The 27,841-nt window shown below is 49.6% G+C and overlaps 2 protein-coding genes across 2 annotated transcripts; both read left to right on the top strand.

Moving 5' to 3' along the window:
- The first annotated feature begins 2,206 nt into the window (after positions 1–2,206).
- On the top strand, positions 2,207–3,977 carry LOC102447515 (C-type natriuretic peptide 1). Its single transcript, XM_006127907.3, has 2 exons — positions 2,207–2,352; positions 3,672–3,977. Exons 1-2 carry the CDS (start codon positions 2,260–2,262, stop codon positions 3,975–3,977), a joined length of 399 nt encoding a protein of 132 aa, XP_006127969.2. The 5' UTR covers positions 2,207–2,259.
- A 17,875-nt stretch (positions 3,978–21,852) lies between these two features.
- LOC102447765 (natriuretic peptides A-like) lies at positions 21,853–26,432 on the top strand. The gene is made up of 3 exons (XM_006127908.4): positions 21,853–22,031; positions 23,051–23,336; positions 25,984–26,432. The coding sequence occupies exons 1-3, from the start codon at positions 21,912–21,914 to the stop codon at positions 25,998–26,000; spliced, it is 423 nt and encodes a 140-aa protein (XP_006127970.1). The 5' UTR covers positions 21,853–21,911; the 3' UTR covers positions 26,001–26,432.
- Positions 26,433–27,841: the final 1,409 nt, after the last annotated feature.

The raw sequence follows: 27,841 nt of genomic DNA, 5'->3' as shown, positions 1-27,841 counted from the left end.
CTCCAACATCTGGACGGACGCCGAGGCTTCATGCCATCTCCACTGCTATTCCCCTAGACTGACGTCTCGTGTTACCAAAGGGACAGCCCTTCCCGTTATGCAGAAGAGCTCCCAATAACGGGAACCACCCGCAGAGTTCGCACATTACTGATGAGCATGCTGAACAGTCAGGGCATGAGCTCACCCGGCATTAACACTGAGACCATGGTGACTCCGTGTTGCCTGTGGGGCTCCCGTTCCCTTGAGCCCCGGCGGGGCGCCTGGGCAGGGCTGGGTGGGGTTCCGTAGCAGAAGCCGTGCCAACACTGGGTGGAATGGTGTAGCTGGGGTGTTGAGAATCACCCCACAACCCTGCTGCTCTCTCCTGACAGGTTTTGCTGGTCACATGATGCCGCTGACAGCGCCCCCATTGGTGGGCTTGATCTTGCCCTGCGCATGTGAGAGAGGGTCACTTGGACCAGGCCAGAGGATGTCGTGTTCAGGAGTCTTTACGCAGGGGGAGCTCTCGCTCGCCCTGGGGCTGGGTCCAGCCTCTGGAAGAGGAGAAGTGCGCCGAGCTGTAGCGCACGGGGAGCTCGCCCCCCGGCTGGGAAACGGGACGTAAATGCACAACCACCTTCGTGTGCTGGTTGACCCCAACCTCCCGGCCAGACTGTGGCTGGCTCTCCCAGCCTCCCAAAGCCAAGAGCCAAGGCCTTGCCCAGCTGGGGCCAGAGCCACCATTTCCTGCGAATGCTTCTGACCATGCAGCTTCGCTATGGGGGGAGCTCCCTGCAGACCCAGGGAGAAGAGCGAATGCTGCTGCTGGGCCAGAGCGGCCGCTCCTGCCTGCCCTCCCGGGCAGAGTCTGCATTTGCAGCAAAGCCCCAGACAGCTGGGCACCCAAGGCCCAGTCCTGCTTGTAACCCCATGCTGCACGTAGGCCTGAGAGACGGGAAAAGGCGACAGGTGGGAAAAGGAAAGAGAAGATGCTCCCAGACACCCCTGAAGCCAGGCCAGGGGTGCAATTCAATCTGCGAGAAGGGGAGGAGGGAGCCACTTGCAAGGCCCCCGTCTGGAGCTCAGGGTGAACCCCTACAAAGGGGGGTTGGTTCAGGCATGTCCCCGATTTCAAAGCAATGCTCTTCATGGGAAAAGTACACTTCAGAAGACACCCAGGCCAATGCTGTCCCGCTAGACATTCCGGGAGGAAGAGATTTTCTTCACTCTTCATGCACAAGACACCAGGGCAGAGGCGGGGAACCTTTTTTGGGGGTCAGGGGCCACTAACCCACAGAAAAAATCATTCGGGGGCCACACACAAGTGAGAAGCCCCTGACTGAGAAGGAAAAAGACACTCCCCATATTCCCAGAGCCTAGAGGGACCCAGGCTTGTAGATTTTGTGTGCTCCAGCCCAGTGGTGGGTGACGGGGGGTGGAAGCACCAGCTTGGGCTCCCCAGTGCGGGGGGGGAGGGGAAGGGATTCCTGAGCCTCCGGGGCTGGATCCAGGCAAGCTGGTGGATGCATTTAGCCCCTGGGCTTGAGGTTCCCCACCCCTGCACTAGGGAATTCCCTCGGCATTTAAATCAGGTTCTAACTTCACTCCTCAGCCTCCAAGCCAGCGAGAACATACATGGCAACAATTGCAGCTTTCTGAGCCCACTGGTCACATCTGCAAGACTTAGAATTCTCTTGCACGCTCCAGACCGCACCCTCTCCCCTCCTCTCACCAGGTACCAGTGCAATTAAGAGAACACACTCTTCTCTAGCATGCATGTTTATGGGATCTGCAGGGCTCCCCGGCAAGTGCTGTTCCGCAATGACAGAGCAGCTGTGTGTATGGGAGGGGGATGCTCTGCAGACCCTGCCTCTTCCTCGATTGCTCTACAGGAGCACAGAAAAGCAGGTAGCAGGGTGAGTGACGCAGTCAGGCAACCCTGAGCAAAACACACGGACACAGGTGGCCTCAGAAGAGCAGGCTGCAGATGAACAATGACAGGATGGGGCTGCCGTACAGCTCAAGGAGAGCAAAATGCTCTTCTCCTTGCCAGCCAAAGAGAGAGTTAAGTTCTCTCCTTTCCATGGGCTACTGAAAGCCGATCAGAACCTCTCCAACCAATCGTGGCTGTGGCAGGAGCTCAGAGGTGGCCCGAGACGGGTGGAGGGGAGGTATAAAGGCTGGTCACCAGAGACTCAGAGTGACATTGCAACAGGAGAGACTGGAAGGGAAGAGGAGCCAGAGACGCACTGTCACCCGGGGAGACACCGCAACACGACGATGAACCCGAAGCTTATTTTCTCCGGTGGATTTCTGATGCTGCTTCTCCTCAGCCAGGACCAAGCAAGAGCTAAACCCATCTCCAGTTTACAGGTAAGAGAGCAGCTGCTCGTTTCAACATCGGGTGGCTGATGATGCCTTGCAAATGAGAATTACTTGCTCCAAAGCTTCAGACTCAATATGGCTCTTCTTAGCCCTCTCTGGCTGCTGGAAGACGCCCTAGGGCTCAGGACATCAGGGTCACCAAGCGGGCAGACAGAGGTTATTAATGGAGCAAAAGCAAAACTATTCCTTGACTGATTTCTGTCTCAAGGGGCTTCAGATAGTTGGAGGCCAAGTGCTGTTTGTTCCCTCAGCGGGAGGGAGGCTGCAAAGTTTAGGGGCAGTCTGGGATTGGGTGAAGTTATGAAACTTCAGAGGGAAGGAAGCTGCATGTTCTTACCCAGAGCAGGATTTTAATAGGATTCAAAAAAGAGCTACCTACATTCATGGAGGGCAGGTCCATCACTGGCTAGTAGCCACGATGGGCAGGGATGGTGGCCCTGGCCTCTGTCTGTCAGGAGCTGGGAATGGGCGACAGGGGAGGGATCACTTGATTCCCTGCTCTGTTCATTCCCCCTGGGGGCACCTGGCATTGGCCACTGTGGGAGCACAGGATACTGGGCTAGATGGACCTTTTGTCTGACCCAGTGTGGCCGTTCTTCTGAGCCTGGCTGCCCTCCCATCTGGAGCTCTGACCCAGGCACTAGCAAGCTCATCCCTTCAGTTCCTAAGCTGCCTTGGTGTTTAGCAGGAGTCTCTGGTTCAGGCAACATGATATTAAACAAGCAGGGGAATCGTCTCGCAACAGAACGGCAAAGGATTCAGTCTCTTGCTTGAGAACCTGGGAGAGAGGCGGAATCCTCAGCTTTTAATAAAAAAGCATTTTAAGTATCTCTGGTAGGAAGAATTTCTCCTAATTATCCCATCAGCAGCCCAACATCCCTATATACACCATGTAACCCTGCAGTCCCCGCAGAGCAAATCCTTCCAGCATCAGGCTAGCCTCTCCCCAGCCACTCCACCACCTCCATCCTTTTCCTACTCTTCCTTTAGTCCCCCCCAAGCCTCTTCGTTTACCATCCCAGGCACCAGGCTCTCAGCTTTAGGAGAGCCTCTTCTTACACCCCTCAATTTCCATGATCACGTCAAACTAAGATCGCAGCAGTCTATGCATTGGCGACCCAGCGCGCTACGGAAAATGGAGTCACTGGGACAGTGAAGAAGCAAGATCATTACTTGGCTGACGTGCTAGCACATTTTCTTGTCTACACCAAGCATCCAATGGGGTCTTTCCAAATTAGCAGCGATGTCAATAATCAACGGAGTCGCTGAACCACCATCCCTCCTCCTCTCTCCCCATTGTCTTTCAGAGCCTGTCCAGATTGCTAGAGGAGGAGCAGGAGCATCCCCTGGCCTCAGAGGAGATGGACCAGGAGCGAGAAGACATGATCCCCGCAGGTGCCTTCGACCTACAGGATTCCGAGCTCCAATGGGCCCGACACTCCAGGGACCAGCCCGAGGGGGGCCCCGTGAGCGACAGTACTTTCCAGAGGCTCTTCAGCGATCTCCTGGGTTCATCCAGGAGATACAGAGGCAGGAGCAAAAAGGGCCTGTCCAGGGGCTGTTTTGGTGTCAAGCTGGACCGAATTGGCTCCTTGAGCGGACTGGGATGCTAACTGTTCATGAGGGTAAGAGGAGACTGTGTGTGTGTGTGTGTGTGTGTGTGTGTGTGAGAGAGAGAGAGAGAGGAGACTGTGTGTGTGTGTGTGTGTGTGTGTGTGTGTGTGTGTGTGTGTGTGTGTGTGTCTGTCTGGCAGGGGTAGGAAAACACAGAGGAGGAAGAATTTAAGGCTGAAATGGAAAGAAAAGAGCCGTATAGCCCTTACCATCCCTCCTTCCCTCAGGATCAGCTTCACCCTCGTGCAACTACACGGACGTCCCCGGCACCGCCTACACATTTGGCTCATTCATCTCACCCCCCACCCCCACACTTTCCTCTTCACCTCCTCCGCCTTCTCCAAATCAGCTGCCTGTGGTTTGTCCTGCCTCAGAGCAGGGTAAGCAAGCAGAACCGGGCCCTAGAAGAGGGAAATTAATTAGCTCCCATTGGTGAGACTTTACTGCTTTCCTCTCTGTCACTTATTTCTGTTTCCTTGGCAGGACTAAGATTTTCAGGACCTGGAGGACCCACTGCCTTTCCATGAGATGTCCAACTCAAATTGTTCCCACTCCCTTGTTGACGTTGCCTGGAAGGAGTTCCTCCAGTGCCATCCCACACTGTCGAAACGGGCCATTGTAGGTATCACTGTATAAACTTAGCCAGACTGTTCTCTCTTTCGTTTATCTATCTTGTTTATAGGCCATATGTATGAAAATGCTCTCCCAGAGCTGTCCTCATTGTGCTGAAAATACATCAGTTTTCAACAGTTGTTGAATTTATTTCAAACCTCCCCTCTGATTTTCTTCCTCATCCATCATTCCTGAGGACAAAGGGTTGCCCTGATTTACATCTGATCTAATAAATATGAACTATTCCAATTCATCTGAATGCTGGTCAATGGCTAACATGCATGTCCTGAGAGGCTGTCTGAAGAAAAAGGGCATTACTTAAGAAAAGCAGCTTAGGGAGAAAGAAAAGCCCAAGAGAACACAGCGTAGCTAGGAACATAAGAATAGCCATACTGGAGCAGAGCAAAGGTCCATCTAGCCCAGTATCCTGTTTTACAACAGTGGCCAAATGCCAGGTGCCCCAGAGCAAGTGAACAGGATAGATAATCACCATATGATCCCTTTCCTATCACCCATTCCCAGTCTCTAACAAACAGAGGGAAAGAGACACCCTTCCTACCCATTCTGGTTAATAAATACTGATGAACCTTATCTTTCATGAATTTATCTAGCTCTTTTTGAACCCTGCTAAAGTCCTGCCCTTCACAACATCCTCTTGCAAGGAGTTCCACAGGTTGACTGTGCATAGTGTGCGTAGCTGACGTAACAGCCCTCAGCAGGGGTCAAACCCTCACCCTGTAGCACCAAAGCATTTGTCTCTATCACTTGAGATAAAGGGGTAACTTCATGAATTTGCAGCAGTGGTAGGGTGTTATTCTCAATGTGGCCCAGCAGCTAGAAGGGGATGACACACACTTCACAAGCCAGATACAGTGAGCTGAGGCCCTTGTGCGTACCATTCTAAGGAAGTTTTCACCTTGTTAAGCACCACAAAGTCCCAGCTGAAGTGCTTGTGGGAGGTTTGCATGTCTAAGGCTCAGTCTTGTCTAGAAAAACATTGTCCTCCTTGAAGGGAAGCTCATGGCAAACCCTACTCCCTCTTATGCACGGATCACTTGGGACACAGGCTATTTTTCTGACAAAAGTCAAGGTTATGTCCAAAATTACCCAGGTCAGCTCTTTGCAACAAAGAGTTTAGCCACTGATCCTACCCCTGTTTTCCTGTGTCTCAAGCTACATCCACACTACAGCCTGTGTACCAACCTCCTCAGCCACGTAAGTTACGCCGTCATAAGCGCTCACGTGCAGAGCTCTGTGTTGGCAGAAGAGCTTCTCCCCCTGACACAGCTTGTGCTGCGTGCGGAGGTGGTTTTATCATGCCATCGGGAGCGCTCTCTCCTGTCGGCACAGAGCATCGTCACCAGACGTGCGGCACCCACACAGCTGCAGCGCGGTAACTGCAGGCCTGGCCCCAGACTGGTTCACGGTTGCTTGATGTGTGTGAACGTAATTCGGTCCAAAGGCTGCTCACTGAGGAGCGGAGTGGGCAGCCCCGACGCAGGGGAGCAGTGCCACTGACATCATTATGAGGACTGTTCAGATAGGAACAGGGGTCAGGTTATTGGGCACAGACGGTCGGCTGCCTGCCAGGATAGTCCAGCAGATTTTCAGTGCAGATCCCCCCTTGGCTGGACTGCGTATGTAAGCCCCACTGTGGTGCTTCCCTTCCCTGATTGCAAGAGTTGCATTCTTAAAAGCAGGTGTCCAGTGACAACTCTTCCAATCACTGATCTGAAATTTACTTACTGTCCTGAGCAAACACTCTGCCTGGAAACTGGCTCTCCACAGCATTCCCGGGAAGAACACCCAACAGGGGTGCACAGACACCCTCAAAACCAAATCACCAACAACTGGGCACTGACAACCCCAGTGGAAGTCAAGGGAAGCTGTGAGCACAGCTATTTCCTGCCAACAGGGATCTTGCACCTGTCAAATAGCTGCAGCTGGCGAGTATGGCTGCATGTCAGTCTCAGGTGTGAGCGGAGCTCATGTAGACGTAATCCAGCTAGTCTGGGTACCCCAGAGCACTGAAGCTGCAGCAACAGGACTTCAATATGGGCCGTTCAAGCCCTGCAGAACCCTGGGTAGTTACTCGAGCATCTAGCCCAGGCTGTTGCAGCTTGAGGCTTCACTGCTCCAATATCCTAGGACTTGGAGCAAAGCTAGCTCAGCTATGTTCGGATCTGGCTACCTGAGCTGCAGGGCAGACACACGTGTTGTTCCTAGACCTGCTCTTATCCATGGTGTGTCTAGGGGAGCCCATCCTCCAAGCCTTCCGTGGCTTTGTTGACTTCTTTAGCGCTCCTGTGAAATCCAGAAGAGTTCTGGAGGATTTACTCCAGTACACATCAGAGACATGTGCCACTCAGCCAGCAGCATTGCCCCAGCTGGAAACCAGTGTAAAGCAAGTGCAGATTCCTACCTTGTATATTTTCAAGTACACTTCTGCATGCAAACACACTCCCCAGGGGAATGCTGCAAACTCATGTTCACAGTTCCATGGAAACTATCAGAACCCCCTGAGGGGAGGGGACGAATTACTCGCCAGCAGAGGTGTCCTTTTCTCTCTCACTTGTGGTTCCACTTTATCCTTTATAAATCCTTTTAACATTTAGAAGTCACCATCTGTTTATTCGCTCCTGCTACTCCTTTATCTCCCTTTCATTTCCCTTTTATCCCTGGTTCTGTCAAGTTCCTTATTCTCCACATTTCAAGAGAGAAAACAAAACAACCACCCCCCCAAAACACTATTTTCTCCTCAAAGCAGACACACAAGCTTAGTGGATTGATCTCAAGCAGCCAATGAACTGACGATCTCACAGCCCAGGAGTGGGAAAGTCCAACAGTCATTCCTGAAGGTAGCTGTCTTAGCATTCACCATATATTCTATGTAAGGGTATGTCTACACTTGCACCCTTTTTTGAGAGAGGGATGCAAATGAAGACAATTGAAATCGCAAATGAAGCTGGGATTTAAATATCCCACACTTCATTTGCATATTCGTATTATGTCGCTATTTCGAAAAAAGAAACGCAGTCTAGAAGCAGTTATTTCGAAAGAAAACCCTTCTCTCAAAATAACCCGTATTCCTCATACGAGGTTTACCAGTTATTTCAAGAGAAGGGTTTTCTCTCAAAATAACCGCGTCTTAACAGTGTCTGTTATTTTGAAATAGCGCTATTTCGAAATGGTGCCATAATGTGAATATGCAAATGAAGCGCGGGATATTTAAATCCCGGCTTCATTTGCAATTTCGAATGTCTTCATTTGCATCCCTCTCTCGAAAGAGGGTGCAAGTGTAGACATACCCTAAGAGACCAACTTTGTTTTTCATTCTGAAAAATTAATCAGCTGTTATCACCGAGAATGAACAAAACGGTCTCTTTGCTTAGGCACACAGGGCCAGGTTAAGACCTTTAGAGGCCCTAAGGACTGAAAAGATTATGGTGCCCTTCATATGTAATTCAAAATAAAAACAATGCTATACTGTAAAATCTCAGGTTTTTTTGGTGCCTCTGCTTTGCTGGTGCCATAAGTACATGCTTAGTCTGCCTATTGGGTAATCCAGCCCTGGTGAGTCTACAGGATCTTAGTTTAAAATTTGCTTTAAAATTATATCATTAGGTGTTGCTGAAAATCATAAAATTAAATTTTTTAAAAAATTGCCCCTCCATTCCGACTGCCATCAGGAATAGGGGCATCCATTTCATAGTACTGCATAGCCCGCACCCCATACATCCAAAGGACAGCCCTACTCTATAGGCTTATTTCCTGAACATCCTCTGCCAGTCTCTGGTCTCCATTTCACTGGTGTACACCCAGGGTCAGTGAAGTTACTCCAGATTCACACTTTTGTAATGGGGATGAGAATCTAGATCGCTGTGGTTTAGGACTAGGAACGGCCCACTTTTGAACAGAATCCTACAGAAGGTAAACAAGGGCGTACCTGAAATGGACAAGAACTCCAATTCTACAGAGGATGCTGTGATGCCAGCTAAACCTATTACCCAGGCATTTTGTGTCATCCTTTTAAAATGTTGTTTTTCAAAATGTCATGAGAACAATTTACATCACATCAAAGGTTCTCTAATTAAATCCCAAGGACTCACGCTGGATGTGTTTGCCTTTTAGGTAACTTGCTTATTACGAGGAGTATTTAAAATGTTCCCAGCTAACCTTAATTTAGTCTCCTAGCAAGCTAAATGGGGGAAAAGCTCATTGTTCCAGAAGCATTGTTGTTTCAGTCTGGCTGGAGCAGACTGAACAAAGCAGCACAGCATGGATTTACATACAGAAGGTATGAAAGCAGGTGAGAAGACCAGAAGTGCCTTTTCCTCTTCCTTAATGACCAAAACCACATTCTGTCGAATGCTAGGAATGGAGTACAATGACCTCTGACCTCGAAAGCCTCGAGGTGTCATCTCACTCAACATGTTGAGAGAGATGATCAGAACCTCCCAGCATGCAGCTTGTGTGCAAGTCAGTTCTGCTTATTTCATTGTCATAGGGCTAAATCCCTTTTCAGGCAACATTCCTGTGGTACTCCTGCTCCAAAGGCCACTGAATTCAGCAGAAAGATTCCTGACTTCAGTAGGCTTTCGATCCAGCACTGGGGGATGTATTATTACCATGGCACCGTCAGGACCCCAGCAGAGATCAGGACCAACATTCCCTTCAATCTTTTCTGTCCAACTGCAGAATAAATTTTATGTGCACTGGGGCATGTGCGAATGTGCACCACCACTTGAATTATTCCTAAGTGGCTGCACAAGTGCCCAGCTTACAGGGAGCACTGATCAGGGCCCAACACTGTACAGAGTTTGCAGGCTAAATAGACAAGACAGAAAGGTTGGGAGGGGGAAAAGGGGAAGTGACTTTCCCATGGTCACTTGGCAAGCCTGTGGCAGAGCCAGAAACAGAAACCAAGATTCCCAATGGCTAGGCCAGTGCCCTCACCACTGGAGAACGCACCCTCTGTGTCGTGTATTGGCCTTAGGACTACGTGAAAATTGACTGAGACCCTCAGGGTTTACAGTCATAGCGTTTGAGGCCAGAAGGGACTATTAGCACATCCTGTAGGACCTTCTGTCTATCACAGGCCACCCACACTACTCAGTATTCTCCTGCTAACCCACCCCCTGAAATTAGACCAAAGAGTTCCAGCCTTTTTGGCACCACCGCCGAGCCCGGCTCTTCCCCAGTCAACATCTTATCTCCAGCCTTGGCCATCCCTGATGCTTCAGAGGCTGGAGATTTGTCCCAGCACCAATGAAATGACACCCTTTCACACATGGTCATTTGTAGATGGGTTTGTTTGGCTGTGGTGGATAAGAAATAGTAGCAAGGCCTTGCAAAAGGTGGGCCATCCATTACCGTAACCAGTTCAATGACACAAGTGCTTGTGGCCTAGAGAGTCTCAAACTAATGCTTAATAAGGTGACCTCGTCCTCCGAGCATGACAGGTGGGCGGTCCATGAAGGATGATCTTGCCTAAGGATTGTCTCTCATTGGAAGACAAGTGTGCAGGGTGGGGGGCGTGTATGGACCGCCCCATGTACAGGCAAGTGGGAGGAGATCTGGCAAGTGAATGGTGACCGGCCTGCACTCATCACTCACATAATGGCTAGTTTGTCAGGGTACATCTACCCTACCCTGCTAGATCGATCTAGGGAGGCTAATGAGGGAGACCGGAATTGCAAATCAAGCCTGGAATTTAAATATCGTGCACTTGTTTAGCATATCCCCAGCCGGTTACCATTTTTAGAAATTGACTAGCCCGAAGTAACTGTCCACGTCTACACGCGGCAGTGAAATGGGATTCTGGATTAAAGCCCTAAATCGAATTAGGGGGTATTCCTCGTGGAATGAGGTTTACCACCTAATTCGATTTAGGGGCTTTATTCCGGAATCCCGTTTCACTGCCACTTGTAGATGCGGGCAGTTATTTCGGGCTAGTCAATTTCTAAAATGGTGACCGGCCGGGAACATGCAAATCAAGAGCGGGATATTTAAATCCCGGGCTTGATTTGCAATTCCGGTAGCTCTCATTAGCCTCCCTAGATCGATCTAGGGGGCTAGTGTAGACGTACCCACTGAGTCACTGGGGAATAACTATTTTGCAATGAGTTGTTAAACTGGCACTGCTGGTACTAGGCAAACAGTCTAATGAAATTGTAGTGCATCTGAAACGGAGATTAATTAGTGTGCACACAAAGCCACGGAGACCATCCTCCTGAGTCTTGGGAAAAGCAGCATTTTAAGGTGGAGAGGGGGAAATAGGCGTGTCCTAGCAAATTGTGAGGCTCAGTCAGATCCCACAGCACCAAAAAGCCTGGAGTTAGACACATTTAAAAATGCACAGAAATGGGGACGTGCTGCTGAGTCCCTGTCTGTGTTGAGAATTTGCCCTGATCTTAGCCATAGATGACCAGCAAATAGGGACATCCTTAGGGTTTAGGGGACCCTACACAGTGCTATGAAACTAGTGGCCCTAGGGTGGCCCAATACCTGACAGCAGCCTGGGGGATGATGATTTTTAGAGATGTGATTTTATGATCTTCAGCAACACACTAATGACAGTTTTAAAGGAAATTGTAAATGAAGGTCCTGTTGGTTACCACCGTAAAACTGACAGTATATATCTGGGGCTGGCAAAGAACATAAGAATGGCCATACTAATAGTCCATCCAGCCCAGTATCCTGTCTGCTAACAGTGGCCAATGCCAGATGCCCCAGAGGGAGGGAACACAACAGGTAATCCTCATGTGATCCCTCTCCTGCTGTCACCCATTTACAGACAAACAGGCTAGGGACACCACTCCTACCCATCCTGGCTCATAGCCATTGATGGGCCTACCGTCCATGAATCTATCTAGCTCTTTTTTGAACCCTGTTAAAGCCCTAACCTTCACCACATCCTCTGGCAAGGAGTTCCATAGATTGACTGTGCACTGAGTGAAGAAAAACTTCCTTTTGTTTGTTTTAAACCTGCTGCCCATTAATTCCATTTGGCAACCTTTAGTTCTTATATTGTGGGAATAAGTAAATCACTTTACCTTATTCACATTTTCCACACCAGTCATGATTTTACAGACCTCTATCATATCCCTCCCTGAGGCTGTGTCTAAACTACATGGCTCCGTCGACAGAGCCATGTAGATTAGGGTTATAGGCAAAGGGAAATGAAGCGGCGATTTAAATAATCGCCACTTCATTTAAATTTACATGGCTGCCGCGCTGAGCCGACAAACAGCTGATCAGCTGTTTGTCCGCTCAGCGCGCTAGTCTGGACGCTCCCCTGCCGACATCAAAGCCCTTTGTCGGCAGCCCCGTTATTCCTCGTGGGATGAGGTTTACTGGGGCTGCCGAGAAAGGGCTTTGATGTTGGCAGGGGAACGTCCAGACTAGCTCGCTGAGTGGACAAACAGCTGATCAGCTGTTTGTCGGCTCAGCGCGGCAGCCATGTAAATTTAAATGAAGCAGCGATTATTTAAATCGCCGCTTCATTTCCCTTTGCCTATAACCCTAATCTACATGGCTCCGTCGACGGAGCCGTTGACGGAGCCATGTAGTTTAGATGTATCCTGAGTGTCCTCTTTTCTAAGCTGAAAATTCTCAGTCTTTTTAATCTCTCTTCATATTGGACCCATTCCAAACCCTTCATCCTTGTTGTTGCCCTCTTCTGAAATACCTGTTAAATGGCTTTGTTACACTTGCATGGCTCTTTCACAGGTTAGATGTTCTGCAAATGGCTCTGGCAGGATTTGTCATTTAAGTTAACTAGATCCTCTCCGGAGGAAGCAGAGTCACAGAACAAGGATAGGAAGAGGTGGACGAATGGACATTAAGACCCAATGGTGCCCCAAATTTCTGGGCACCCTGCACAGCTGCATATTTTGTGTATGGGTTAGGATGGCCTTGACATAGCTGTCCTGGTGAAAAATCTACATATAGACTAGGAGCTATGATTTGTACCAGAGCAGTTAACCCCAATTTGAAGCAGGGGTAAACTCCCTGGGTGTGAATCACTTCTTTCCATGTCTACACTTGGGGTTTACATTAATGGAGCTACCCCAGTTCCTGATCATCCGTGGCTGAGATCAGTGCAAATTTGAGCATACAAGGTGGCAGTCCCTTGAAACAGACTGTTACGCAGACACCCCTGGGCGGCATGTAATAGGGTGCACCCCTGCCCAGAGAAAGCTGGCAATGCACTAGCAGAAAAGTAGCGTAAACTGGTAGCTAATGCCACTGCTGGCTGGCACCTCTAGTGGCAGAGTAAACAACCCCAATAGCCCCCAGACCAGAACCTGCCAACCCCCCACTCCACTGTCAGTGGCACAGGGGCTGCAGGTGGGGAGAGACCTTGGCAGGGAGATTTCCCTAACACCTGTCTGTGGTCACAGATCCAAACTAAGGCAACACCCAACAGGGTGCAATCTGCTGCCAGTGGAGAGACACCAGTTCCCAACCCTCCCTGCACCCCTACTGCTCCCCCCACCCCGAGACAGGAGGCTGAAGCCTGGCCCAACAGGGGTTGATTTCCCTTCCTAGGGGCTGAGCAATGGGGCAGGAGGATGAGCTCAAAGCACTGAAGGGACCCCAGTCCACTCCACCAAGCGACTGCTAGGAACGGGGGTAATTTCCTTCCTAGGGAGGGACACACCAAGGAGGCCTTTGGAAGGGGCTTGGATGCTTTATGTTGCTCCAGTGAGGGGACTCACAGCACCAACCTCCCCTCCCTCACTCTCTGAGAGGCCAACTTCAGCGCCACTGTCTGGAACCAGCTCCCTTCTCAGGGCTGAGAGCCAGAATCCGAGTGCTCTTTGCCAGCACCTGGCAGGAAGCAGCCAGGAGGTGCCGGGGGATATAAAGGAAGCCCAAAGCCCCAGCCAAAGCGCACAGGTCTCCAGGCAATGCCAGAGCCAGCCAGGATGAAAGGCACCGTGCTGGGCTGCAGGGCCTCTGTGCTCCTTGTCGCTCTGTGGGGGCCGGCAGGCGGACACCCGCTGCCCAGGAAATACACCAGCCAGCAGCTCCAGGCCCTGCAGGTGAGGAGAGGCAGAACAACATGGCTGCAGCTAGCCTGGGGGGAGGGGAGCTGGGGCTCTGTGCACAGGGGCCGTTGCTAGCACTGCTCACCCAGGGAGGATCCCTTCTGAGCAGGGTGATTGTCAGAGAGAGGAGCAGTCCACAGCTGCACACACACCCACGCCCCACCAGCGATACAGTCACACACTCCCATGCCCTGCCCCGCGCACCCGGAGTGCCTTTCCCCTCTTGTTCTGGGGCAGAGATGGGGAACCTAAGGCCCAGGGGCTGGTGCAGTCCCCAGCTTGCCTGGCTCCAGTCCCCGATGCTTAGGGCTCCCCACTCAGCATTGGGGAGCCTGAACTGGTGCACTGCCCCCCCCCCCCCCGCATCCTCTCCTGGCAGGACTGGAGCACACAAAATCTGCTAGTCTGCCCCCACCCCAGGCTCTGATGTGGGAGGGGAATGTGGGGAGTGTCTGTCTCCTCAGTCTGGGTCCATGTCAGTGAGAGGGTTGGGTGATTTTTCTGTGGGTCAATGACCCCCAACCCCAAAAAAGGTTCCAGCACCTGTTCTAGAGCCTCCTGGAGCTGCAGAAGGAGCAAAGTCAGGGGGAGGAAGAGGAGCCCCTGGGGCTGGACTACAGAGGCAAGACCACAACCCCAGCTGGGTCTTAGCTGAGCCAGACAGCAGCCCCGTTCCCCATTCCCAGCCTCCTATGCCTCAGGGGTGGTGGAGAGCCACTGGAGGAAGCTTGTGGCTTCTCCCAGGAGGACGAGGCATTTCTCCAGGTGCTTTGGGACCAGGCTGGTAGGTCTCAGTACAACCTTAGCCTGCCCTCAGCCCAGGTTCTGCCCCATAGACCCTGGCACACGAAGGCTGGTGGCGCTCACCATGTGGCCAGGGATGGCCAATAGCTCCACAAGACCCTCCTCATCCCCTGCCTTGGGGGATGGACCTTAGCTTCCCTTTGGAGTCTCTAGCAGAAAGGCCAAGCAGAAGGACTTACCAGGGGGTACCTACAGCTCCGTTGTATTAGCCACGGACCAAGCAGAGAACAGGCCGGCAGCCTCGGGGCAAGCCAAAAAGCGAAGCTGAACATCTGAGTGGCACCCTCACAGTCTTTCCCCCTTGGTTTTAGGTTTCTGGAAGAGGAGGCTGAGGAGCTGAGTCTAGAGTTTCCCCCCAGCCTCTCTCCTGTTGTTGGGACCTCTCTTGTATGGCCTGGCAGCTTGGCTGGAAGTGACCCCTCGGGAGCGTGCCAGGCCGAGGGGCGGTCTGGTGGATGGATTCGTGCGGGGCAGGACTGGCAGCTAGCAGCACATCAGCTGGGACGAGAGCTGAAATCTCCCCTCTCAAGCCTGGGTGGGGTCATGGGGCATCTCCAATAAATAGTTTGTATAAATCGCTCATGTTGCCCCGCAGGCCCCCAAGGAGCGAGTCCCTTCTGCCCTGGAACCAGTGCCCTGCCCAAGCTCTGTGCCCCGGCCGCGTCTCACCTCGCTTGCTCACGTGGGCTAGCCTGGGACCCTGGGGGGAACTCGCCCTGAGCGTTCCTGCATTGCACCAGGGTCCCATCCTGCCTTCATTTCCCGGGGGGACTGACTCGGGGGGCTCCTAAGCCCACCCCGGATTGACACTGCGGCAAGTGAGTATCTTGGGGGGCAAACTCCTCCCCCTTTCTCACTGCCCAAGTCCCCCCCCGCATTGCCCCTTGGCGGAGTAGACCCGGTTCCACTGGCGCATGGCGGGCTCTGGGTTTACACAGGCTGGCTGAAGAGCGCGGGTGCGAGAGCCAGCACAGCCTGGCACAACATCCTCCGGGCCACGGGGTTCTGCCCCGCAGCGCTTTCCGCAGGAGCCGCAGCGGCCAGAGGGAGGGGGCTCCCTGCAGGAGGAGGGGAGGAGAGGGGGCAGGAGGGGATCCGCCCGGGATGCCTGTCCCAGGAGGGGCGGAGAGTGCAGGGGACCCGCCGGGGCCGGGGCAGATGGAGGGATCAGTGCGGGGCTGGGCGGAAACTCCTCTAGGAGCGCGCCGCGGGCCTTGGCTCCGCAGGGCTCCCCCGCTTCAGCACCTCGGACAGCAGCCGGCGTGCGCGCGTCGTGGTACCCGCTAGGGGTCCCTCGGGCCCCGTCCTGCTCCCCGCGGCCCGGCTCTCTGGCCGGCTGAGCGACCCGCGCCAGATCCGCCCGTGCCCGGCCTGGGAGCGCGGCTCCCGCGGAAGGACTCGGCCAGGCGCGCCCGGGCGCGGGGTGTATTGACCCCCGAGGGAGCCTTTTCCCCTCCACCCCAGCCTTGGGTGGAGTGAGGGACGGGACGGATCGTCCCCCATGGCCCCCGGCTGGGCCTGGAGCCCTCTAGCAGGGTCACAGCCGGGCTGAGCCTCCCGCACAGCGCGGGGAGGTGCCCAGAGCGCGGACGGCGGACCCATGGCGGAGCTGGGCGCACGCACAGGGTGCCAGACTCGGGTTGAAGAGATTTCCCCGTCCGCTCCCCCGGAAGAAGGCGCCCCACCCCACTTCCTTGCAGTGTCTGCACGGACCGGTGCACGTAGCAGGGGCTGGGACTGCTGCGGGGGACGTAGGGTGGAAAGGCAGCGGTTCCTTGGACGACTGGGGAGGGTCCCGTGAACTCACACCCCAGGGACCTTCCGCCGGGCCGCAGCCCTGGGCGAATCGGTGTCGCAGGGCGGCCAAGATGGGGAGCAGGAATCAGATACCCGGGCTGGGGGGAAGGAGGGGAGAAGAGCCCCCCGGGGCGGCTTCCCAGCGATGAACACCTAGAATTTCTCCTATGCGGGGAGGGGGCGCCTGCCAACGCCCTGCTACCGCGGGGCTGCCTGGCTGGGGGTGGGGGCAGCGCCCCTGCAATGAGCCACCTGCCGCTTTGGGGTTCACAGCCTGCCTCCTCCAGAAATTCCGAGTCTCGCCCAGCGGCTGGATTAAGCACGGACCAAGTTCGGCAGCTCCTTGCATTCCCCCCCCCCCCCAATTGGTTTTAGTCACCCCCGGAGGGCCAGGAAAGGCACAATAGGGACCTATGAATCCAGTAGCTACCCACGCACTCAGGAATACTAATGACTCATTCACACACACACACACACACACACACACACACGTGCACACACAAAGCCCCTTAAAAGAGCATGATACAAAGTTGCCAAGTCAAGCCCTCGGGAGTGTTTCATTTGCTCCCCGAGTTGGACGCGAGTCCCGAAGGAGGGAGCTATCATGGATAAGGGAGCTGAAAACTGCCCTGGCAAACAGGAATCTGCCCCTGCCTCTGATTTCCTAGGCCATGTTGGGAAAGTCACTTAAGAAAAAAAAAATCACCTTTTTCACAAGTAGTTGCTAATTATGGGCTTCTACTTTTCTGGAGGCCAATCCCGTGAGGCGGAGGTAAGTGCACAGCTGCTCCTAAAGTCAGAAAGCTGTGCTTTGAACATGTAAGGTGCCATAGAAGGCCATTACTAGGGCCCCTTGTTTTCAGTTTTTATTTTATTTAATCCCTCCCACAAACCCATCCCAGGAACTTATCAGTTATTTCCACAAGAACAGATGAAAATCAGTAAAAAATAAAAACCTATTTTTCTGGGTAAATATCAAAGTTTGTCAGGGAAAATATTCAGTAGATTAATACTTGTATTTAATCATTCAGTGTGGTTTGCTGCAGAACTAAAACCTACCTCAAAACACAATGCACCCTTGGAGTTTCAGAAAACACCACATCTCTAATTTCCAAGTAAAGTTTTCATTTGAATAAACAGTTTACTGTTGTAGACTCATTAGCCTATACATATTTACATATAATATCCAGATCACACCATTTGCTGCACACACACTCCATCCTTTTCTCCTGTTTTTGTTTTTTTTAAAAGCTTTCAAATACATCCTTATATTCTGAAACATTCAGATAGATCATTTTCATCCCATGTTTGGGTGTGAAATCTTTAAACCGTTATCTGCTAAGAGCTTGAAGTGGGTACGTGCTGACTGTCAGATTCATCATTACGTTCAGATGTGCATGCACTTCAGAGCTTGCATGCATGCCTGTTTATTTATTGTGTGCATCTTCTAGAAGTAAGGCTGTGTATTAGTCAACAGGCAGCTTTGCATCTACACACAGACTGGTTTACTATAGTAACATATCTTATGCAGTGTATTGTATTTTCCTAATAAAGCAAGTTATTTTTATATATTTGAATGATGGGGAAGTAGGGTGAAAAATTGGAGGAAGAATAACTTTGTAAAACCTGGGAAATTTCCACTAAAAACAGGTTTAACCTGACGACGAATGGGGGTTATATAAGAGAATCAGGTCCCAAATTGGGCACCCAGAATTAGTGGATACTTTTGATCATCTCTCTGCTTCAGCTTCTGCACCCATAAACCAGGAATAATACCCCTTCAATTCAAAATAAATGCATTAACATTTGTGACGCACTCAGATACCATGGTGATGAGTGTCACAGAAAAGCCCAGGAGGGCATTAATAATTCTTCAGAGCAGGGTTTGAATTATGTGCAGCAAATAAGGCCCAGGGCCATGCAGTGAACAATGAGAAGAAAACCAACCTCTTGAATAGCTGCTCATTAATTGTGCACTCTCCCTCCTGTGCACAGAATGAGGAAGAGGGTTTGTGAGAGATGGTGAACTGGTATCTGAGGGTGTAATTAAAGATTAGCATAAAGCACATGCATGCCAGGGCTCACTTAAAATTGCACAGTTCCCCTTCATTTTGGCATTTCCTAACTTTTGAGAGTTTGGTTTTTCAGCTTTAATGAAGTTATATATATATTACACACACACTTATACACAAAGTGTGTGCATATATACAAATACATTATACACATGACTATAGTGAAAATTATGTATAGATTTATAAATATATACATAATGTGTGGGGAGAGTCTTTTCAATAACTGAGTTGGCTTTTTGATAAAACAATTTGTTTTAGATTAGGCTGGGAAATCCAGCTCCCTCAGGAATCAATTCCTCTGCTTCAGCTTTGCTGTTCTAGCCAGTGCTGTCTTCACGTTGTCGTTGTCAAGTCCAAGTCGAGTCTCAAGTCACTACAGTTCAAGCCTCAAGTTGAGTCTCGCGTCCCTAAAGTCACTTTTGAGTCAAGTCCCAAGTCGAGTCTCAAGTCTTAGTTTAAAAAAATGTCAAGTCACTTTTGTACAAGCCATCGAAATAGGCATTTTTGGACAATTTTTTCACCAAGTCGATTTAACAAAATTAGCAAGTCTCAAGTCGAGTCTCAAGTCACAAACAATGAACCTGAGTCGAGTCTCAAGTCAAGTCACCTAGGCGACTTAAGTCGGACTCGAGTTCAAGTCATGGGACTCGAGTCAACAACTCTGGTTCTAGCCAGGAAGATCATAAGAATGGCCATACTGGGTCAGACCATAGGTCCATCTAGCCCAGTAGCCTTTATGCCGACAGTGGCCAGTGCCAGATGCCCCAGAAGGGGTGGACCGAAGACAATAATCAAGCGATTTGTCTTGTGCCATCCGTCTCCAGCCTCTGACAAACAGAGGCCAGGGACACCATTTCTATTCCCTGGCTAATAGCCTTTTATGGACCTAACCTCTATGAAATTATCGAGCTTCTCTTTAAACTCTGTATTGGCATAGCCTTCACAGCCTCCTCTGGCAAGGAGTTCCACAGGTTGACTACACGCTGTGTGAAGAAGAACTTTCTTTTATTAGTTTTAAACCTGCTATCCATTAATTTCATTTGGTGACCTCTAGTTCTTCTATTATGGGAACTAATAAATAACTTTTCTTTATTCGCCCTCTCCACACCACTCGTGATTTTATAGACCTCTATCATATCCCCCCCTTTTCTAAACTGAAAAGTCCCAGTCACTTTAGCCTCTCTTCATAGGGGACCCATTCCAAACCCCTAATCATTTTAGTTGCCCTTTTCTGAATCCTTTCCAAGGCCAAAATATCTTTTTTGAGGTGAGGAGACCACATCTGTACACAGTATTCAAGATGTGGGCGAATCATAGTTTTATACAGGGGCAGTAAGATATTCTGGGTCTTATTTTCTATCCCTTTCTTAATAATTCCTAGCATCCTATTTGAATTTTTGACCGCCGCTGCACACTGTGTGGAAGTTTTCAGAGAACTATCCATGATAACTCCAAGATCTCTTTCCTGATTTGTCATAGCCAAAGTAGCTCCCATCATACTGTACGTATAGTTGGGGTTATTTTTTCCAATGTGCATTACTTTACACTTATCCACATTAAATTTCATTTGTCATTTTGTTGCCCAATCACTCAGTTTGGTGAGGTCTTTTTGAAGTTCTTCACAGTCTGCTTCTGTCTTGAGTATCCTAAACAGTTTAGTGTCATCTGCAAACTTTACCACCTCACTGCTTACCCCTTTCTCCAGAACATTTATGAATAAGTTGAGCAGGATTGGTCCCAGGACTAACCCTTTGGGGACACCACTAGTTACCCCTCTCCATTCTGAAAATTTACCATTTATTCCTACCCTTTGTTTCCTGTCTTGTAGCCAGTTCTCAATCCATGAAAGGACCTTCCCTCTATCCCATGACAATGTAATTTACACAAGAGCCTTTAGTGAGGGACCTTGTCAAAGGCTTTCTGAAAATCTAAGTATACTATATCTACTGGATCCCCCTTGTCTGCATGTTTGTTAACCCCTTCAAAGAACTAATAGATTAGTAAGACATGATTTCCCTTTACAGAAAAGGGATCCAAAGAGAAGGTTCTGTTTCCAAGCTTAGATCTCACCTGCAACATCTATCAATTGAGTCATTGTTACGGGCTCTTGTGTTACATCTACAAGCAGGGGCAGATATAGAGCAGGGCGAGCGGGGCGGCCGCCCCGGGCCCCACGCTTCAAGAAGCCCCGCGCATGCACCGTGGCGCCACCGCGCATGCGCTGTGTTAAAGGGGGAGCCCCACAAAATTGTGCTGCCCTGGGCCCCGCAAAATCCTCATCTGCCTCTGTGTACAAGGCTGAAGAGTGAATTCATGATGGATCAATATTTTCCAAAGGCATCGGATGTGATAACTGTTAAGCACTTGGGCTTTTAATTCAGATTGAAAATTTCAGATCTTTAAGAAAAAACACCCCAAATGTGTTATACCACACACGTGCTTGTGGGTGCATCCCACACATTTTCATAGGGCCAGAATCTGATGCCCTTACTCACACTGAGCAGCCATCTGTCACTGTTACACCGAAGTCAGCATGACTGCTTGTGGAATGAGGTGCTATTCTGCACATGGGCATTAGACTCTGGCTCTCAGAGATGATTCCTGAACTTTTGGTTGTTTATCATGCCTTCGCCAAAGTCATTGAGGACCAAACCCTGCAATTCGCGTTTAGACAAAACAAGCATTGACCTTAATATATTCTACACTTACACACGCACACCCTTATAGTTAGGCTGGTAGCCTGATTTCCAAAATGTGCTGAATATCCACAATTGCCACTGAAGTCACGGGGCTGAGGAGGTACTCAGAACCTTTGAAGAGTCACCCTGAAGGTCCATTTGGGTTGCAATGGACGGGAGAGGGCAAAAAAAGAGACTTAGGGTCCCTTTGTGCAAACACACACGAAGACAATTCCTATAGTGCTATTGCCTCCTAACCCTATGAGAAGAGACTAGCCCCAGGTCTGGATGTTCAGCACATGCCATGGTATGCAGCTGCCGCACATATTCCATATATAGAAGGGAAGCCGGTGTTCAGCACTTCCCATTTACTTTTAGGAGATTTGCCTTCTCCAGATTCTACCTCCCCAAAGGCAGGGCCTGGGATCTTTTCCATTCCCCGAACAAGGTGATTTCCCTCTTAATTAAGAGGTGTTCAGAGCAGTTTCAGGGTTGTTCTCCCCTCCGCCTCTCTCCCCCCCATCACCATGAATTTGATCACAGGGGTCTCATACAAAATTGTTAAGATTTCCAAGTGGACTATGTAATCTCTGTGCCTGGTATCAAGGCGGGGGGAGGTGGGGTGGGGAAAGAGTGACATGAAATCACTGACTTGTGACATACATTCCTCAGCGGCAGCAGCTGCCTCCTAATGACAGCTAATAAAGGGAATCTTCTCCTGACAGAGCTGCATGCCTGCCATGGGACTGGAATGTGCCCCAGATAAATCCACAGATAACCTAGGGAGCAGGGATCACACCCAAATGGTATAAAAGACCAGCCGGGGAGGGAGCGCACAGGACAAGGAAGAGAGACTTGAAGGGACATCTCCAAAGAAGCTTGAACTTTCCCATCGGCCAAACTGATCCAGAGGGATGGACACTAAAGGTTCATTTGCCTGCGGGTTCCTGTTGCTGCTGCTCCTTCAGTTCCAGTCCAGCCGAACCAACCCTCTCGCTGGGCTCAGCCCGGCCAAAGAACTGGCCAGCATGGAGGTGAGAACATTGTTAGATTTCATAGGGTTCAGTGGTGTGCAGACAGCATCTTTCTCTAGGGCAGTAGTGTAGCTAGCGAAGACTCACAGGGCCCATGGTGAGCCAGCCAAATTCATATGGTTTGTACAGTCAACGGCAAAGCCATAGGCAGACAGGGTTCCTATTTCAGAGAACCCAGCAGCCTGGAGGGAGCAATTCCTTCAGCTAGTGGGTTGAGCTGATGATCTTTGGCGGTAGCAGGGATGAAGAGGGACTCAAGGCTGCAGAACCTCTCCCTCTTCAATGCAGAAACTGCCTTTCCTTAAGGCTTGATTAGAACTTAGGGACCTTCCTTGAGGGAGAATTATAAAGGGATCCGTGTAGCTTTACAAGAGGACATAATGCATTTTTAAGAGGAGGTCCCTCATCCAATTTCTCTCGCTAAGCTGCACGGAAGATGAGAGCACGCGGATGCACATTTGGGAAACACGAGGAAAGAATCCGAGTCTGCCTGGGCAGGGGAGAGGGGTGGAGGGTAGGAATTTTTGGAAGATCATTCATTTTCTTTAAGAAATGTGTGTGATCACATAGCTGGACTCCCTCAGGAAAAAACCAAAAACCCAGAGCTGGGAAATCATCACGCACCCAAGGGATTCATAGCATCCATTGTCATAGCAGCCAACATTCAGGTTCGGACATGCATGACAAAGGATCCCAGTGACTTTAATAGGATTCTGCATGTGATTTAAAGTAAGCGTACGCTTAAGTGCTTGGCTGGACTGGGATTGGCATGAGCAGCCCCATGCAGGACCAAGCCCTTAAATAACAAGCCCCCTAAAAGTATTACAACAGCCTCTCATAATAAAACAGGCACAAGTTGAGTCAAACTGTTAAATTTGGGGCGGGAGAGGCCAGCCGGTCCCACAGTCCCCCCAGGCTGGGTGGCGATGGGGTGACTGCTGGTAGCACAGATTGAGCTGATAGGAGGAAAGGGAAAATCCACCGGGATGGGAGTTTCAGCCTGTGCCCTTCTGTTGCAGGCTCTGTTGGAGAGGCTGGAGGACAAGTTCTCCTTGATGGAAGCCCTGGGGTCCAACCCCGATCTGCAGGAGCCCGACACTCAGCAAGAGATCCCACCAGAACTCATGGATGAGAGCAATGACCAGCAGCCCGAGCCCAGGCTGGCTCCCAGCGCCCCTCTGTCTTATAGGGACCCCTTCCTCAAGCGACTGAGGGGGCTGCAAGCTCCCAAGATGATGAGAGAATCAGGCTGCTTTGGGAGGAGAATTGACCGGATCGGCTCGCTGAGCGGGATGGGCTGCAATGGTGAGTCCCTCCTCCTTCCTAATGTACCATTCTTATTGATGTGTGTTGCCATAGCACCTAGACGCCCCAGGCACAGAGCAGCACCCCCTGTGCTAGGCTCTGTATAACCATGATCTCTGGAATGCGCTTCCAGACTAAAGCCCTGTCCTGTCAAACCACCCCGTCCCTCTGCCCATTCCCATGCCTTCCTGCCCACTGCACACTCACTCCTTGTGCCCTCGCCTCTTCCCGTCCTTGGGCCTTTTACCATCTACCCCTATGTCATACACACACCCCTTGCACCAGGCTTCCTTCTCCAAATCCACCCTCGACACCCACCTCACCCTCCTTCTCCAGGCCTGTGCCCTGTCCAGCCTTCATCGCAGCGCATTGAAAGTGTCCGCTCTGTGCAGTAAGGACCTTCAGGTCTATGGCTGGGACCCAGTCAGCTGGGAGTACAAGGGGCCAGGTGTAGGATCTAAGCCCGTTTTTGCAAGTCACCATGCAAATGAGTTGCTCCTATATATATTTATTTTAATAGTGGTATTAATTGCCTGGACACCAGACTGCTAGGCATAGCATAAAAATCTGCACTGAGAGCTGCTTCTGCTGCCAAGACATCTTTTAAAGAAATGATGTGCCTTAGCTTGGGCCTCAAATTTGGCTTTTGCTTAAGACAAGGAACACATTTAAAATGAAAATGTTTTAGTGGCATTAGTCTAGAGGAGTCTCCATATACATAGGCTGTGTCTACATTGGCACCCTTTTCCGGAAAAGGAATGCTAATGAGACCAGTCAGAATTGCAAATGCTCTGGGGATTTAAATTTTCCCCGCAGCATTTGCATGAGTATGGCTGCCGCTTTTTTCCAGCTTGGGGCTTTGCCGGAGAAAAGTGCCAGTCTAGACAGGGATCTTTCGGAAAATAAACCCTTTTCCTGATTTCAAGAAGGAATAAAGGATCTTCTGGAAAAGGGTTTATTTTCCGAAAGATCCCTGTCTAGACTGGCGCTTTTCTCTGGCAAAGCCCCGAGCTGGAAAAAAGCGGCAGCCATGTTCATGCAAATGCCGCGGGGAAAATTTAAATCCCCGCAGAATTTGCAATTCCGACTGGTCTCATTAGCATCCCTTTTCCAGAAAAGGGTGCCAATGTAGACACAGCCGTAGTGTTTGGTTTGGGTTTAATTTAATTTGGTAACCACTCATTGCTGCATTAGGCTAGGTCTGTTTTCATCGACCTGTCTGAGCGAAGAACAAAAAGTAAACCCAGCCACAAAGATGGGGAGAAGTGATTCAAATGATGTCCACACTACAGACTTGGGCTGCTATGGCTGTGTTGCTCAGGGCATGACCAGCTGATTTGTACCTACAAAAGGTCCTGCTATGAATGCAGTTTTTTTTCAGGACGGGGGGAGAGGGGGCAGGTTGGAATAAGTTATGCCTTCAAAAGTCCAGCTTTGCTGCTATAGCTTCTTCCATGCTAGGAGCTCTTTACTGGGACAGGAGGATACCAGTATAGTGTACAAATGAAACACTCCTGGAGGAAGTGGCCTCGGATTTCAGAGCCAGATCCTCAGGTGGTATAAACGGTCTTCACGGTCTTCAGTAGAGCTTTGCTGATTCACAATAGCCCTCATTTTAATAATCTGCAGTGATTATTACAAATAACAAAATACATTTTTTTAAAGTTTATTTTATTCTGGGTTCCCGTTTTTTTCCCCACTCTGGCCCATCTGAAGAAGTGATTTTGCTCACAAAAGCTCATGATACTATATATATTTTTGTTAGTCTCTAAACTGCCACAGGAATACTTGTTTTTAAAAGATACAAACTAACACAGCTACCCCTCTGAGACTATTTTAGGATAGCCAGGCTTGCAAGACTGATTATTTTTAAAGAGTTTCAACTGATAATATCAATGTTTATTTTTAAGCATTTTTATCCTTTAAATTTTCAGTTGCAGGAAATTAGCCAGGGAACGGGGCAGCCAATTATTTATGCCGCAAATGTTGACACGCCAACAGCTACAGTTTTATGAGTCAGGAACACAAGCTGTTAACAGGACATGTCAACACATAGCAAGTAAATAATCTTAAATCAAGCTGTAGTACGTTCTCAAGCCGCATCAGACCTTGCTAAGCTGTATATTTTTTCCTTTGTGTGCATACAGTGAAATTGACATCTACTGACATTTACCGATAAACACCTCATTCTCCCAAGCCTAGTTATAATTTTTAAGCTAACCATGTCCTTTAAAAGCAACCCTGGTAATGATTTCTGACCACAGAGAGGTGTTTTTCTTTAGCCTCCCCCTCCCCTTTCTCCAGACTATTTATATTAACCCAGGATTTAACAATATTGCTCAGCTTTCATATTCTGTAGTGATTTTCATCTGTAGATCTCAATGTGCTTTATAATAGATTATAAAATCTCATTCTAGTACCACGGGTTAATTTGAGGGACAGCAAGGGAAATGGTTTGTCAAAGATTGCCCCACAAAACCACCTTCTGCGTTTTAATAAAGGATGCTCCTTTCTTAGGAATTTGATTTTCAAAGCCTAGATCTAGGGTGAGAATGAAGATGGCAAACACTAAAAGACATAAGAGCAAAGTGCATTCGAGGTCTCTGCCTTTTCTTGCCATAACTCCTATTTCATGACTTGCTTGCAGGTTCCAGGAAGAATTAAGGCAACTCTGCAGAGCTCTGAAGAAATGTGTTACAGCGCTGATTCCTCCCAGGATGCTTTACATGTGCTTTCTAAACTCTTTCATGGAAAAAGTTATTCCTATTTATTTTTATTTATTTATTTATTTATTTGATGTTTTATAAGAACATTTCTTACTTTAGCTTCAAACAAATCATGTTTAAATAAAACTAACACATTAGTCTTTTATGCTGAATTTTTTCCCCCTCTGTCTGTTGCATTAAAAATCCCTGTACGTCCCTGAATTCAAATGCCTACATTTTATTAGGTGCACTTGCTACTATGGTTTGGAGATTCAAAAGCAGCATGCTTGGCAGAGATGGGACAGAGATTTGTCTATCACTAGGAGCCAGTTTCTAATATATTTTGGAGCCATGCAGGGTGGGTAAATTGCATGTGTTTAACTGCAGAGGCCAAATGAATGCCCTGAGCACTTAGGGAGAAATCCATCATCAGTTGCTTTTAGATTCACAGCCCAAGTGTCGCATTTGCAACATTCCCATATCTGGGGTGAGGCAGGACACCTTGGCATTTGGGATTCTACTGCAGAGTTTCCAGGATCTGGGGAAGCAGGGGGAGGGGGGGGGGGGGAGGGAAGGTTTCTGAACTCCGCAGATTTGATTACCATGATTCTGTAGCAAATTCTGTTTAACATTCCCCAGCTTCCATTGACATCCCTTCGCCCTTAATCACTGCCACCTGCATGCTGTGGGCTTGATCCTGATTTCATTTACACTCATGTAATGGCTGATGTCAATGGATTTAACTCCTGATTTACAGTCACGATCCAAAACAGGCCCCAGAACAAACTATTTAAAAAGAAAGCTATGTGTTAGACTCCGTGTTGTATTATCTAACATTAGACACCTAAGTCCATGTCTAGGCACCTAAATCAAGCCCATAGGCTAAATAAGTAGCCTGATTTGTTAAAGTGCCTAATGGACTAGAGAAGCAATGGATTCCAGGCACTTTGGGAAATCAAGTTACTCATTTGGGTGCTTAACTTTGGGAACCAATTTCTGAAAATCTCAGGCCCAGAATCTTTTCTTCACTGCACACCCAAGCACAGGTCTGGAGAGCAGAAGAGCAAGGTATCTGTCGCCGCACCGGTGCCAAAATGAATGTGTCCCAACAGCAATGTTCCCTCTCCATCCATGTGTGGATTTTTCTATCCATATGCAGAATAAATTTTTCTATGTGCACCAAGGCATATGTAAATCTGCACTGTCGGCCCTCTTCTAATCAGCTGGGTGGCACATGAATTGCTCCTGAACAGCTGCACAAGCACTCTGCTTACAGGGACCACTGCAGCAAGTCTAACCACAGTCTCAAACATGCTAGTGGAAAACAGGAGTAACCCCAATGACAGTGACAGTTACACTGCGGCAAGTCAAGTTGCCCAGGAATTACAATTGCTCCCACTGAGATTACAGAGTTGCTTTGTCTCTCACTTCCCTGCGAGGTGCTTTTCCTGATGCACTCCCTCATGCCCCTTCTCAGCGTGAGAGTTTCGCACACCTTCAGCATGGCAGCTCTGTAGGAGTCACGCTGCTCAGCTGTCTGCTCTCCCAATGTGTAACTGATGCCCTTTCTATTGCTGCTTACATTGCCACAAAGACTGCTGTGGGACTTCCCCCTTGTAAGAGTCACGAGGCCGAATGCAGCTGGGGGTAAGATCAGTAATACGCTGCCCCAATGGGGCACAGCCCCAGTTCAACAACCCTAGACTCCAGAGTGATGTGACGGAAAGGACGGCTTCTTCCCACTACAATCTAAGTGGGTAACACATCACCACCCACACCAGGCCACCAACAGCAAAGACA

The sequence above is a fragment of the Pelodiscus sinensis genome, chromosome 23, assembly GCF_049634645.1.
Source record: "Pelodiscus sinensis isolate JC-2024 chromosome 23, ASM4963464v1, whole genome shotgun sequence".
NCBI classification, from domain to species: Eukaryota; Metazoa; Chordata; order Testudines; family Trionychidae; genus Pelodiscus; species Pelodiscus sinensis.
The sequence above is the reverse complement of the archived record's forward strand: the minus strand, read 5'-3'. Positions and strand labels throughout refer to the sequence as shown.

Excerpts from the sequence above, each read along its gene's own strand:
- LOC102447515 (XM_006127907.3), top strand. The coding sequence starts at position 2,260 with ATGAACCCGAAGCTTATTTTCTCCGGTGGATTTCTGATGCTGCTTCTC. Across the intron at positions 2,353-3,671 it reads AACCCATCTCCAGTTTACAG|AGCCTGTCCAGATTGCTAGA; the intron begins GTAAGAGAGCAG and ends ATTGTCTTTCAG.
- LOC102447765 (XM_006127908.4), top strand. The coding sequence starts at position 21,912 with ATGGACACTAAAGGTTCATTTGCCTGCGGGTTCCTGTTGCTGCTGCTC. Across the intron at positions 22,032-23,050 it reads AAGAACTGGCCAGCATGGAG|GCTCTGTTGGAGAGGCTGGA; the intron begins GTGAGAACATTG and ends CTTCTGTTGCAG.